At 39.2% G+C, this 15550-nt stretch overlaps 1 protein-coding gene across 2 annotated transcripts in view; it reads right to left on the bottom strand.

Moving 5' to 3' along the window:
• Nucleotides 1-8911, bottom strand: part of LOC139115282 (protein mono-ADP-ribosyltransferase TIPARP-like) — a 50302-nt gene extending 41391 nt beyond the window's left edge. For both annotated transcript variants that reach the window (XM_070677301.1, XM_070677294.1), the window contains exon 1: nt 8702-8911. In XM_070677301.1, the coding sequence (XP_070533402.1) occupies nt 8702-8862 (161 nt within the window). In that variant the 5' untranslated portion in view covers nt 8863-8911. The remainder of the gene's footprint in view (nt 1-8701) is intronic.
• Between the last annotated feature and the right edge of the window lie 6639 nt (nt 8912-15550).

Raw genomic sequence — 15550 nt, 5'->3', positions numbered from 1 at the left:
TATTCACAGAGGAGCTAAAATTACAGCTAATTAGAATATCGAGTATTTATAGCATTGTTTCCGCCAAAAACTGTCGTCATACTTAGCCTCAAAATTTGTTTGTCGCATGATTCTCGATCGTTTACTACATGTGCCAGTTAACTACACTTTCACTGTAATAAAATGTAGACATTTTGTGTAAATTTATAGACAGACTCGATTTTGCGTCCATAACGAACATAATGAGTCAGAATTTCAAAAATACCCAACTCCACTTGCTTCTCTCAGCTAAACATTGGCACCTTAATGTCTAAGCAATGATTATCAATATCGCATTCTCTGCTCATTTGTTAGACTTTAATAAAGATCCATTGCTTGAGGACACTCTCTACGCTCACCCGAACGTAGAGAGCCCCCTCTAGCGACAGATCTTTCAGTCTACCCATTAGAATGTCTGTACATTCAGCCGTTTGAATTCACTGTTCAGACATGACACTAGATTCAACAAATATTTGCATTTGCTTATACATGCCAGTTTATTGATGATACAATCCAATATAGCCACGTAGAGGCCATTTTATATGACATTTTATGTCGGGTGTTAGGGCTCGAAATTAACTTTTTACACTGGTAGTCCACTTGGGTTACCATTTTCTGAAGTTGGTAGCCCAGTGACAATTGCTGGTAGCCCATGAATTTTTAGTGCAGGTGTATCCTTTTTCGTTTACCAGATAAGAAAAAGCTGTTTTTCAAGATTCTAACCATGAAGTACATTTTCTAATCATTTGATATGAATATTGCACACCTTTAATACCTTAAGAAACTGATATAATGGACGTAATGCAAATTTTGATAGACATCATGACAACAACACGACCTTCTCAGCACTGAGACATACTGTAGCAGGGCTAAAATAGACCATGGGCTTTTTGTAGGGACCAGGAATAATTTCTATGTAATTTGGATTGATACATTATTAAGAAAATGCAACGAAAATACATTTTCATTGGCCATCGTTTCCTGTGCCTCTCATTCAAGTACGACAGTTCCGATATAAAAACTTTGTTGCAAAGTTCCACCGCACAGTCGTCTTTGTTATTTGCATTTAACAAAGTAATAGTCTGGCCTTTCTCTGTCTAGCTGGGTTTGACTGCATTAGCTGGTCCAAAAGTGACAGACCGGACATGGCATGCCACGTACTGACTGAATATTAGGTCCAAGGCTTTGGTAGTCCGTATGGGCTACCATTTCATGGATTTTGGTAGCCCCAGAGAAAAGATGGTAGTCTGTTGACGTGCGACTACAGCTAATTTCGAGCCCTGGCTGCATTTAGGGACTGGTCAGTTTCTTCGGCCTGGGGGGGGGCGGTGGATTCATGGGGGGGTCACCCTGTTTTTGACTTTGGTGATAGGGGGGGTCACCATGTTTTTGAAATGCCCAACAGGGGGGTCAGTGTGTTTTTGAATTTCGACACAGGCTCATCATTGCCTAAAATGCATCGTGTCAGCCACAAATTTCATGCAGTTGCATTTTTCGGCGCGCCCTTCGGGCGCGTAACCTTAATAATCAGACAATTTTTCAGCACGCCCAACTTTAACATATCAGGCATACATATATCAGAGATATATGTACGTTCAATATTTTTCAGCGTGCTCTTTGAGCACATTACTTAAATATATCAGACATTTTTCAGCATGCCCTTCCTGTGCATTACTTTAATATACATGACATATATATCACAGATATCAGGATGTTTCATATTTTCTCCGCGCCCTTCGGGCGCCATACTTTAATAAATCAGAGATATATGCCAGAGATATCTTGATGTTTGCTAAGTGAAAGTGTACTATTATGAAATCTGCATTTCATATGAAAAGCATGACAAATTCCTGATACTTTTCTGTTCTCTCTATGAGAATTCAGTATGAGAAAGCAACATGCACAAATATCAATGTTACAAGAAAAAGTCATCCCAGACTCTGCACACATCAGATTTGGCTAAAATGCCTCTCTATGGTTCCTCAGGAGATTTAATTGGATGGCTGGCAAGTCTTAACACCCATCAAAGTTTTTGATTTACTGCTTTTTTCCTGTTTGATATTAATGATTGACATCCTATTCTGTACAACAGTTCAGTACATCTGGTTAAGCATAGAAAGTGTGAAATACATTCACATCTCATTCAAAATGTACTGTATTCAAACTTTAAGATTGACACTTTGAAATTCCTATCTTACAACTGACATGCCAACAATTTCATTAAAACACAGAATGACTGTTAAAATATAAATGTATGTAAAATATAATATATATATATATATATATATATATATATATATATATATATATATATATATATATATATATATAATATTACATATATACATTACAGTATTATATTATTACATATTACAGTTGTCGTGTGCGGGGGGGGGGTTCACCCTGTTTTCAAAATTTGGAATAGGGGGGGTCACCCTGTTTTCAAAATTTGGAATAGGGGGGTCAGCCACTTTTTGACGTCGGCAAAAATAATCCACCGCCCCCCCCCCCCCCAGGCCGAAGAAACTGACCGGTCCCTTACGTGTTTCAGTCATTTTGTTTATACTTACTCAACATTTGAAAAAGTGATCTGCGAAGACACTTCCATATGTTATCTCCGTTTATATGTGCATTAGCCATACATGTACAATGTCCAAACCAGTAGAGTTAGCACTGTCTACTCTAGGACTATAGTGATAACAACGCCCCCTCTGAATCTCCACTTCCTCAGGAGGGCTCCCTATATCTTTGTGAGAACATCCCTTCGATACTTCCATTCCACCCCACAGAGCCCTAACACTCTTTAGGAAACTTCCGCCTTTCCAGATCTTAAAAAACCCAAAAAAGCCCCTGGGACACATGCGAATAGGTAGGAACACTCATTTTAAGCAATGAAAACTCATCAATAGGACACATACATATGTTCAGAGGATAACCATGCCAGGAAGGAGCAAGATTCCACCCTCAGCCTTCAAGGAGATACAGACGGACAAGTTGGGATTTGGAGAGAATAGAATGAGCTATGGGATCGGACATGCACGATACAAAAAGATCTAGCAAGGACAGGAGGCTCCCTTTCTATTGTGCCCTGCCTATTTTCTTCTGGAAGCCCCAGGATACCATTGGTGGGATTCTCAACAATTTCTGTTACAGGCTCTCCCAGACCTATTCATATCCCACGAAGAATACAAGCCCTTGGTGGGTGCAAAAGATGCGAGCAATTTTACACTTTTGTCTATCTACGTGATTTTCCTCGGTAGCTTCAGTTTCAGTTTCATAGTTTATTCGCTCATGTATGTTTAAAAGTAAATATACACCAGAAATCTCATTGGCTCGTGCTCTAAAACACGAAGATTACAATTAAACATTTACAATATAAAAACAGGATCAACAAACACCGATAAGATACAAACACTCAATATAAAAAGTTACAAACATCTGGCTAAAGGGTCCATCCCATTCAGTTGACTGACTGCTGGAGGGTAAAAACTTTTCCTATGACGTTCTGATTTTGCTACAATAGAGCGGTAATGTTTCCCTGATTGCAAAAGCGAAAACTGACCAAAGGCAGGATTTGAAGAATCGGATAGTATAGACTTTGCTTTCTTTTGCATCCTAGATCTGTGAAGGTCATCTAATTAAGGCAGATTTACACCAATAATGCGCTCAGCTGAATGTATCACTCTGTTTAATAGGCGACGATCCCCAAGAGTTGAACTCCCGTACCAGACAACAATGGAGACTGCCAACACACTCTCGACAACTGCCCAATAAAATTTTATCAGGAGATCCCTGCTAATACCGAAGCCCCCGAGCCTTTATAAAAAGAACAATCGTCACTAAGCTTTCTGAACACAATGCTCGACGTGCGCCTGCCAGGTTAAATCACTGGAGATACGGATGCTGAGGGATTCAAAGGTGACAACTATCTCGACATCTGTGCCATTGATAGACAAAGGTGTGAGGGGAGTCTTATTCCTTCGAAAATCAATAATGACCTCTTTTGTCTTGCTAACATTTAATTCTAATTTATTAGCGGCACACCACATCACCAATTCATCAACCTGGCGGTGATAATTGATCTCATTTTCGTCAATCAGCCCAGCAACAGTTGTATCATCTGCCAATTTAATAGTAGGGCAGTTGTCAAACCACAATATGTAATCAGATGCAGTGTGTGAAATTAACTTGAAATGCATGCTGGTCCGAAGGACCAATAGCCAAGGGAATCTGCTGGTCCTTCTTGATGTATGTTGGTCCAACAAAAAACTGACAAAAAAACCTTCAAAAATGTACTTTCAATATAAAATAGCTGATAACATGGTACATTATCAGTCTCTCCTACTCTGGTGTTGTTATATAACATTGATACAACTAAATTAACAAATATAAATACATTTTTTTGCTCAATAATATATGCCATGACCAGAGGTAGGTATCACCCTGAACAAGATCTCTATAGGAAAAGGTTTTTATAGTTCATCCCAAAATTAACATGGGGAAAAAGTCTTTCAGTTTTTATTCCAAATTAATATGAAAAAAATTCTTTCAGTCCTCATTTCCAATTAACATGGGAAATAGTCTCAGTTTTCATTTCAAATAAACATGGGGAAAGTCTTTCAGTTTTCATCTCATATCTCTACTAAGAACAAGTCTTCAGTTTTCATTTACACCATCAGCTATTTCAAACAGATCATGGGCATCATCATTCTCAATATAGCTAGTCTTTAAACTCAAAGTCAGATTCATATTCTAATTCTACATAAGTGTCCTGATAAGCATACTCAGCAGCAACTGCATTTGTAGCATCTGCCTCCAGCTAGTTGCACGGTTTCCTGTTCCTGAGTAGATGTAGATGCAGTCACTGTCACAGCATCTGTCAGCACTCCTTTTTGACGTCGAGTGAAGCCATCCAGACAAAATCTTTTATGGACGGTTATTCATACATATGGCATGGGCATTACGGAACAGTTACTGACAGCAGAGTTTTGTGAAGACCGCACTATTAATTTTTTACAGTTTTACCTCAGCTGTGGCGGTTGCGGTTCTTAGCATGTTCCACGGTGATGTTATGAACCTCTGACTGACTGTGCGAGGCTAAATTCGAGTGTCTAAAGTTGTTAGTGCCAACCACAAACTGACCCTTAGAATAAGTTGAGCAAGCAGACCGACAAGATATGCGGCTACCTTATGGGCAGAGAGATCACCGTATGCTCGTCGGCATGGCATGCACCTTCGATTCTATCAAATAACAACCAGTCGCGGAACTCATTCTGCCATGCATGCTGAAAGATCGCCGTTTTTGTCTTTCTCGATGAGGCAAAAAAAGTCCTGTTCCGATAAAATGGTTTTCAAAAACAGGGTAGGTAGGACGGTAGGGATTTTTTTCCAAAACATTTTTATTTTCAAATATGCAATTTTCAGGGGTTCAGGGCGATCAAACACTGGCCACAACATTTCCAGAAAAACGTATCATACATATAAAAGGAATAAAAACATAAGAGACACCCTCGTTCAAGCAAAACTCAAGTGCCAGGTAACGAACATGTTATTTTACGGGTTTTTTCTTTCTCATTTTTGCTTCCGTGTTTACGTAGCTCTAAAAAGTTTAGGGTCGGCAGGCAAAAAATGTGGTAGGTCGGGGAATCGGACAGCACAATTTTTTTCTTTGGCCTCATATTCCCTTCGTGCCTGTTGCTCTTCTCCTCGTCGTTTGTTTTTGTATTCTTCTTTGGGGGCTAACATCTTTCAAAAAAAACCACGCCACATATTGGTAGGGCGATCCGCAACAGCGTAGTCACTGTAGTCAGGTCGCACACGTGTTACAGCAGACTTGCAAGACCTATGACCTTTCTAACAAACTTTGTCAGTATCAAGAATTGTGATTGGTCAAAATAACAGCCTGCCTTTGAAATCGGCCAATTACGTGCGTTATTTTAAAAAAGTTTTAAGCTGTCGCGGCTGTCGTTCTCTGTCCGAAGAGTTTGTAATTCGTTGCGTATTGCAGTAGCAAAACTTGGAAAAACACTCATGCAAGAGGGGTTCGGACCGACAAATAGTTGGATATATATAGGCAAACAAATTCGGTTTTCAAAATTATTATGTGAATTTTGCGCTGGTCCAAAGGACCAGTGGTCTGGAAAAACTGCTGGTCCGTCGGGAATTCTGTTGGTCTCGGACCAGCGGACCAGCGTTAATTTCGCACGCTGATCGCTACCATTAAAGAATAAAGCAATGGGGACAGGGCGCAGCCTTGTGGTGCATCTGTATTAAAAACCAATGATTTAGAATATCGTGAACCTATTCCCACCATCTGTGGTCGGCCTGTAAGAAAGTGTAGAATCCAGCTTGAAATGGTGCAGTACATACCAATGCTTATTAGCTTACATGGAGCCTGAATGGCAAGATAGTGTTGAACGCTGAGCTAAAGTCGATGAAAAACATGCGAGCATACGTTGGCCTTTTCTTATCAAGATTTAGTAAGATATATTCTAAAGCAAGTGAAACTGCATCTTCAACTGAACGTTTTGACTTATAAGCAAACTGATATGGATCGAATCTATCTGGAATAAAAGGTTCGCAAACTCTGTAGGCTCTGAAGCTACCAAGATGGATTCTGTCCAGCAAAGCAGTGTGGAACATCGAAAAACATAGAAGACTTGTGTTTGCACATATGTTTTCGAACTGCTACTTAATTGCAAAATCTCCAGGCAGCGTGTTGTTTACCGACTTGCTGACTTGCTACGTTTGATCAAAGTGTCTTGGAGTTAGTGGACAAGTGTCTTTAGCAAGTCTGAAGCAAAGTTGTAGCAAATTAGCAATTTTTCGTGCCAAAGACACTTGAGCAAGGTGTCCCCATGACTTTCCAAGGATAATACGAATTGTCCCACCCATTGATAGATGACTTCTATACTTGGCTTGCTTAAACTGAAAAGCAAAATGCTTTGGCACTCTCCAAGCGTGATGATATTGGCATTGCCCTCTTGGGTATGGAGAAGCAGGTACAACAGAATATGAACAAGGATAGCAACCTTCCAAAGCCTTGGCATTTGGAGGAGCAGGTGGAAGAAGGAGAGATCAAGAAGGAAACCATTCTCCTGCAGCTTTTGCGGGTCGGGCAGCAGGTCTAGACATCAAATGTTTTTGAAAGCACCTATGTTTGGATTGAGCGTGAAGTAATTGTTTTCTTCAAAAACGTGAGAACAAACTCGCCTTTTAAAAACAGAAACAAGCATTTTACTGGTTGAAGAAGAAGTGGGGAGTAGGAGAAGAAGAATCAGAAGAATAAAGAATATTTATAATGCACCTAATGCCAGAAAAGGAGATCTAGGCATTCGACCCCCGATGTATGTGTAATGCCATCTTCTGGCCACCACTCTAAATGCCTCTTGAAGAATCATGTTTGTAGAAATCGTTTGTAGTCTTCTGGTAGCAGAAGCTATTTCCAGTATTCAAAGCTGAGCCTGCCATTTTAGTGGACTTGCATTTCCACGATGTCCTGTACATATCCAGAAGCTAGGAAATAATACCATTGTAGCCGACAGAGTTTGCGAAGCAGCCAAGGGACTAAAGTGTAAAACTGCTTCACATCTTTTGCACCCACAAAGAGCTTGTATTCTTTGTGGGATAGGAATAGGTCCATGCAAGCCTGTAGCAGTGTTCAGAATTTGCCAAGAATCTCGCCAATTGTGTCCTGCTGGAGCTTCCAGAAGAAAATGGGCGGGGCACAATAGATAGGGAGCCTCCTGTCCTTGCTAGATCTTTTTGCATCATGCGTGTCCGATCCCATAGCTCCCTCTAGCCTCTCAGAATCCAAACTTGCCCATTCGTATCTCCTTGCAGGCCGAGGGTGGAATATTGCTGCTTCTTGACATAGTTCTCCTCTTAACAGATGTGTTCCTACTTATATTTTCTCATTTCTTTAAATGAGTGTTCCTATCTGTTCACAGGTGTGCTCAGGGGCAGTCTTTGTGCTAAAGGTCTAGAAAGGGGGAAGTTTCCTAAACTGTGTTTAGGTCCCTGTTGGGTGGAATGGAAGCTTAGAAGGGATGTTCTTACAAAAGTGTCGGGAGCACTCCTGCAGAAAATAGAGGCTTAGACAAGGGGTATTATCACTACAATCCCAGAATTTGCAGTCGATACAACTCAAAACATCACATATCTCTTTGTAGTTGATGTGCTATCGACCACAACTTACAAAAGAGAGTTTACATCCGAAAAGTTTACACAGTCAACCAAAATTGGTTACAGGAAATGACTATCTTATATCAACAATTCTATCACACCAGTATATTGATGCCATATATGACTGCCATCTTATTGGTTGAGACGTGTAAATAACGTGTGATATTCGCAATATACCATGGTTGGAACTGGGACGAGCTCTCGGCTAGTGGAATATTACCTTTTTGACGTGGCGTGCCAGAATTCAGTTTAACATTATGGTATAATAGCCATAAACCACCTCAGCAAGTGCTGTACCACTCGATTTTGACAAGTTCATGAATATTTGCAGTCGCTATTGCCCATGCACACACTCGTGAACTGGTCCACATGTCATGGTATACCATCGCCGGAATTAATTTATAGCTTAATTCCATTATTTGATAAATACACAAGTAGAACACATTTAATATTTTACATGAACGCGAATAACAGAGGCAATAGAGTCTTAGATGATTACCTTTGGTACATACTCCACATGAAGGGGTTTTGAATGCGTTCAATGGAAAGAATGGTGAAGGTAGATGGATCCATTGTTTTACTGAAGAGTTTCTCAACAGACTTATAGTTTTGTGATGATGGTGGTAGAGCGTAGCGAATGAAGTCAATTTCTTTTGGCATTGGTTTCCAGGATAGTGGTAGAGATGAACAAGACTCGGATGGTTGCTGTGTCCTGAAGATTCAGAGCAAAAGAAGCGATTATAGAATGATAGTCGATAAATTGCTGAAACTATTGATAGCATTGCTTCATAACAAAGACAAAACATCACTTGCAGATCATTCCAATGTGTTGTACCAGTCACCCATGCACGTCTAAACAGCATATAAACATTTAGTAATATACTATATTGTAGCCCAAACATAGGACTATGTGTCCGAGGGAAGGTGACCATTTGCCAGACGTAATGAGGGCCAAATGTTTCCTGCCCTGAGGATACATAGTCCCTTGATTGGGCTATAATGTTTTATTACATGCCTCTCTTACGCAGTTTTTACTGAAAATATGACGTTTATTGTCAAATGATAATCAAATGCTTTATTTCCATCAAAGACGAAAATCCGTTAAAATGGAAAGAAAAAACCAGATTTCCTATGCAAAATATGAAATTTCAGCATTTGTATATGCAAAACATGTCAAGTTGAAAACAGTTCTGGTTAACTTTCAGTTAAGTGCCGACATCGACGAGTTACCATTGAATCCTACGGAGCGCACGACCTTAGATATACAAGGCATATTGTAATTAGAGGTTATTACCCTACCTCGCCTGTTCCTCTGTCGTATCAGCATGAGAGTCATTTGGGCTGCATCAGACACGAGGCAAAGTCGAGTGTCTGACGCAGCACAAATGACATGAATGCTGATATACGACACAAGGAACAGGCGATATTGGGTAATAACCGATTTATCATATACCCATGCCCATAATTTTACAAATAGTACGAAAAACTTCAAATTTTGAGGCTTTAATTTATTACGCCTTGCGCATAAATATCGGAATATTTATGTGAACAGGCTTCATTCATAAAGTATACAACAAAGTCAACATCACACGCGACATTGCTGAAAGTCCTCCATGAACCCCAAGGAGAAAGACACCGGGATTCAAAACTCGTCCTGCAGGAGGAACCTTTTAAGGTGCAATATGCTGTTAAAATTGTAACCGATCAAAACTGTCCTCAGCTTTATATCTATCCTGATTTCGATCGTGCTCAATCATCGTACGGCACGGACCTCGCACGGAGAGGGGCCACCATTTTGTTTATTTACCGTGAGTGTTGTCATGTCAACAGTCGCTATCACGCCATGCGCTCACTACCTGTTTGGGGGTAGACCGTGAACAGTGCCGGCGCCTTGCGAACAGCAGAATGTTTGAAAGATCTTGGCCAATAAATTAGAGAACTTTAACGGGAAAACCATGGGAAAACATTACAAGACTCAACATGTCACTTGCGTATTTGGCAACCAGAAATACCCGTGTTCCTCGAAGCCCTTCAGTTTTTTACGTCGGCGACATCGCTTCGCAGGTGGGGAGATGCAGCCATTTTGTTTGTTTACGTTGCTTACAAACAAACTGCTAATGTAGTTCGGGAGAACTCCAAAACCGATGATGTTTATCGTGCATATCTCGACATTTACCGTGAAATATCACAGCTGATATTTTATGGTGAACGTCACTAGGGTGAAACAATATTGGCATGTGTATACGATAAAGGAACATATTTTCGAATTCAAGATGCCCATTTAATTATTCCCTTGGAAGCATTATAATAAAATTTTCTATGTGCGAGTGCCTCATCTCATAGACCTTACAGCATGTGGAGGGGTTGCAATCAGAAAATAGGCAACAACTTTCCTCGGTTACAGAACCACTCTTTTTAAGGAGAGGGATTTAGCCGAGCGATTTTGACAGTGGCATCTTCGCTAGGTGAATGGTGCCATATTGTGGGTTCGAATCTGATCGATAATTCAATGAATAGCATGGAAATACCCCAGTTACTCAAAATAACGAGGTTGTAAACATTAACTTTATAAACTCTAAACCATCTTGTATCAAATGTTTTGTTATAGCTGCTCTTAATTGAGATTAACAATTAGTAAATCTTGCATCTGAAATATTACATTATAATGTCTCTGGCTTAAGCTATTCACTATCATATCACCTAACAAATGTGTCCCTTTATGTGATATGAGTGTGTGTTCTTTTGTCTCTTTGTTTAACGGCCATTCTTATTCATGGGTTTGTCCAAAGGCAAATAATGACGACTGTTTTAGTTCTTATACCCAAAAGCCCAAGTGGCGATTTTTCTGACGAGTCTAATTTCGCCCCGTTGCTGTTGCAACAACGACTTCTAAATTGTTGGATAGGGTTTGGTTAAATCGCTGCATGGATTGCCTTTCTACTACGAACCATCAGCTTGGGTTTAAACCAGAACATGGTACTGATATGGCTATTTTGTATTGAAGGAGATTCTGAGTTATCATAAACATCATAACACGCCTGTTTTTGTTACTTTTATGGACGCTTCAAAAGCGTTTGATTATGTTCGTCATGATGTTTTTTTTCCCAGAAATTTATATCGAGGGGAATTAAATCCTTATTTAATTAAAATTCTGTTCTATTTATACACATTTCAAGATTTTGCTGTTAAACGGAATGGTACTTTATCTGCAGCATTCCAGTCTAAAAACGGAGTTAAGCTGGGCGGAATTTCATCACCGATATTTTTCACAGTGTATTTAGATGATCTCAGTAGGAATCTCTCAATGCTTTCGTTTTGATGTCTTCTTGGCGATTACAGGGTAAACCATTTAATTTATGTTGAACGATATAGTTATTTTTTCTATTGGTGGAGCTTATGGTCAGCAAATGTTAGTCACTGGTTGTGGTCATTATGGCAGTACAAGCTCGATCTTTTTAATGAGAAAAATACAGTGTGTATGTTAATTCAACCTGGTGCTCGGAAACCCAAACCAGTTAAATTTATCTAAATAGTAGACTACTGACTTATGTTAATGTCTACAAATACCTGGTGACCTTAAAGATAATGAAGATATTCAGGCACGGACCCAATTTTTATACGCAAGAGGAAATGCTATCATTCGCGATTTAAAATTTGCTTCTTTGTCGGTTAAGTGTCATTTATTTTCTGTTTTTTGTGATGTAATTTTTCTATGAAAATGTTTAATAAAGCTAGGAGAGCATATTCTCAGATATTTCGTAAACTAACGGGTTTTCAATAAAGTCATGTTCAAAGTAATACTCTATTACTTGTTAATCTCAATGTTTTAACCTTTGATGAAATACTTGGGAACAAGTCGTAGTTTTCTGAGCGGATAGCACCTCTCTAGTAATGTGATCGTGTCCTCTGTACTGTCCATGTGAATTTTTTCAAATAGCTTGTTGTGGAATGTTTCGTGTCAAAGACTTGGAGTATTTGTTCCTTACCTACTGCGCAAAATTTTTTTATCCGAAATAAACAATAATGATATAGTAGCATGTTGCAGGAACTTCTTGCAAGAATATTTGAAATAGATCACTTGCCTTGGAATTCAAAGCAAACAAAGAATTCGAGCCAAACAAGCAGGATTTATTTTTTTACTAACAAAATCATAGACATTGAATAAGAAGACCGAAGTTACAGGATTCATTTTTCGCCTAATGACAATAGATTCCTGGGTTTATAATTACCAACCATTTTCTAAGCTTTACCTTGATTGGACCATCAGAATCTGCAGCTCTAACAATACAATTGCAAAGCAATCTTACCTGTAAATCAGGGAGACGATCGAGCTTGAGATTATTTGTCGAGATAAGATAATATGGCTTGACGGATCAGACGATGCAGTTAGATTTTCTTACGTGAATGCAAATGAGTGAGATGGTAAGTTTGGCGCTAAATGTAGTATGGAGCGACGGAAAGTTGAATTTTGCATGTTTTCTTTTGTGTGACAGTTTGAGTTTCCTAACGTGGCCCATGTGTGTCACCGCCTGCCAAAATTATGGTTGTGTCAGCGACATTATAGTTTTTACTTGCACATGTTAGTCCCCATAAGTTTCTACTTCTGTTGGTCCAATCTTTTGACATGTAATGTATATATTTCGGTTTTTCTGATCCCACGACGTACCATTTTGTTCGACAACACAAATATCACTTTCGAAAGACGTTTGATGCATATCGTTTTGTATATTGATGATTAAATCGTGACGTCATTATGAATAAGTCCTATAACACCATTGTCCTATTTTGACCGAAATACACAAAACATATCTGGTCAACAGATCTTTGATGCCAGTTGGTGATAAGTACACCGGTCTCCGTCTAACCTCCCTCTTGGAATAATTCTCCAAGTTTGTTTCACGCATAGATGGACTGAGTTCTAACGTATAGTGAAAGTCACCATTCATAAACGAGCAGGTACGAATCTTTGACAGATAAGTCATTTCGAGCATGTCATCCATTGCCTGTAAATGTATAAAATCTATCAATGTATTGTTTTAAGCATACCCAAATATTTGAAATTGCGTTTAGAACTGAACAATTAAAATATTTGCTACGGTAAGGTTAGTCCTCAATCAAGTCCGGATATGTGATTCACTGCTGGAATAGCGTGCAATATATCCTCAATACCAATAAGGCCATGTACGTGGCCCTGTATTTTCGTCAAATTCTCTTTTTCGTATGTTAATACTACGTATGTGGTATGCTACAATAGTAATAACTTTCTCTGAACGTATTATGGTACGCTCGACTTTGGTACAATGCGCTCCATATACATGTAGGCCTATACACATGAATGTATAGCCAAGCGGTTCGCGCTGTATGTCACGGATTGTACCTCTCACGTATACCCGTTTGTCATAGGGTTTAACGCTTAAACAGACCTAACACACCATTGCCATCAGTATGGCGAATTGTCTTTGTTGACTTAAAATGACATAAACTTTGATATGACTGACCATAAACTAAATGCAAAGTAAGTGAGATTTGCCAAAGAGACTCAATTCGTGCTTCGTCTCTTAAGCTTACCTCGCACAATATTTTGAGTGTGGTTTTCTTCTTAAAATGTAGACACAATAAAATAGTTCCTCAGTAAATCTGGCAAAATAAGCTATCATATTTTGCTTAAACGTATACCCATATCGCCATTCACTCACCAGACCACCTCTAGATAGGCCATAAGGTTTCCAAACACCCTCAGAGTCTTTAAAGAACCATCTCCACCTGGTAGCTAAGCTACACTCAGAACTGTCGTGAGGATCAGCCAAGTTGTAGGATGGAGTCGATAGGCGATATATCCGACCGATATTCTCCCTGATTTCATCGCTTCCATCCCGATGTTTATTCTCTACAGACATATCATCGAAGTTTATTGACAGGGCATCGGTATTTTCCAAGCCACGAATTACAGATCCGCACCTGAAATGTACACCGTAGCCTACATATTAGATGTGGTGGTGTATTTGTAAAACGAATCGAATAACTTTGATTTGGGTTCATCCGAGAATTTCGAAGGCATCTCTCATCGTCCCATTTTGCTTCAATTCTTTCCATGCATGCAATTGTCTTTTGGTTTTTTGCTTCATTGGTTTGCAAAGTAATACTTTGTTGGGATCAGTAATAATTGTTGAATCTTCAAAGTACGTTTTGCATTCAAGTCAAATGCCTTTAGCTCACCCTGACTTATATATGACTACTTGTTTTTCTCTACAAACTCACAAACAGCGTTTGCATTAAAGGCCATTTTGCGAACATGTCACATCTTGAACAAAGTGCATGTACTGCAAACTTGTTAGCTAAGCCGAAATATCAATCTACTATACGCCATGATTATATTTCTGATGTTTTCGTATGTTAATAAAACAATAAAGCACATCCAGCATGATTTATTGCTATTATATAATAACAGTACATTGGAATTCAGGCATGGAATGTCAAAAAACGGGGTTTTCCTGAAGCTGAGAGCTCGCGTATGCCAGCCGTGGTATATCGCCAATATACCACGGTTCTTTTTCGGGTCTCGACCAATCAGATCGCAGTATTTGCGCCATCGATATACTGGTATGATATAATATAGATTAAAGTATATCGTATGGGCAAGAAGTAATTTCTCCATACCTGAAAGTTATAGTAACTTCTGTCCGGTTAACATCACAAAATGCATTTTCGATAACAGCGTGTAAGACTTGTGGAAATATGTATTTTGATTCAGAACAACGATAGAACCCAGAAGTCATTGCGCGGGGTATACTAATATCCACTGGTACGATCTGGTAAGAATACATTTGTCACACTTGTCAAGCATATGATAGGATTGAGTCGACAGGCGAGATACCAGACCAATCTTCTCCCTGATCCTATCGCTTCCGTCCCAAAACGTGTTCTCCACAGACATATCATTGAAGTTTATTGACAGGTCATCGGCATTTTTCAAACCCCGAATAAAAGATCCGTACCTGAAACGTACACAATAAATTACACATTAGTGAAAATACAGATGTAAACTATTTGTATTATTCTCTTTTGTGATCATCTGAGGATTTCAGAGGCAAAACACTGAAATCTTCCCCATTTGCGAAATCTGCAAGCCATATTTGATGTGTATGCATTGCTCTTTAAGGTAGTTTGCGCCTTGAATGGGAATGATTTCAACATAAAACCTTTCTAAAACTTTCCTCACCGAAACTTTCATTCAATCTCTTACCAAGTAGAGAATAAAAATCAGCGGTCGCCGTGCAAAGCGTTGCACGACAAAACAAATGGTACAGAGTACGGCGAAATTGTTCAGTACTACATAAATGACAACGAT

Source organism: Ptychodera flava, chromosome 2 (genome assembly GCF_041260155.1).
Source record: "Ptychodera flava strain L36383 chromosome 2, AS_Pfla_20210202, whole genome shotgun sequence".
Classification (NCBI taxonomy): Eukaryota; Metazoa; Hemichordata; class Enteropneusta; family Ptychoderidae; genus Ptychodera; species Ptychodera flava.
The sequence above is the reverse complement of the archived record's forward strand: the minus strand, read 5'-3'. Positions and strand labels throughout refer to the sequence as shown.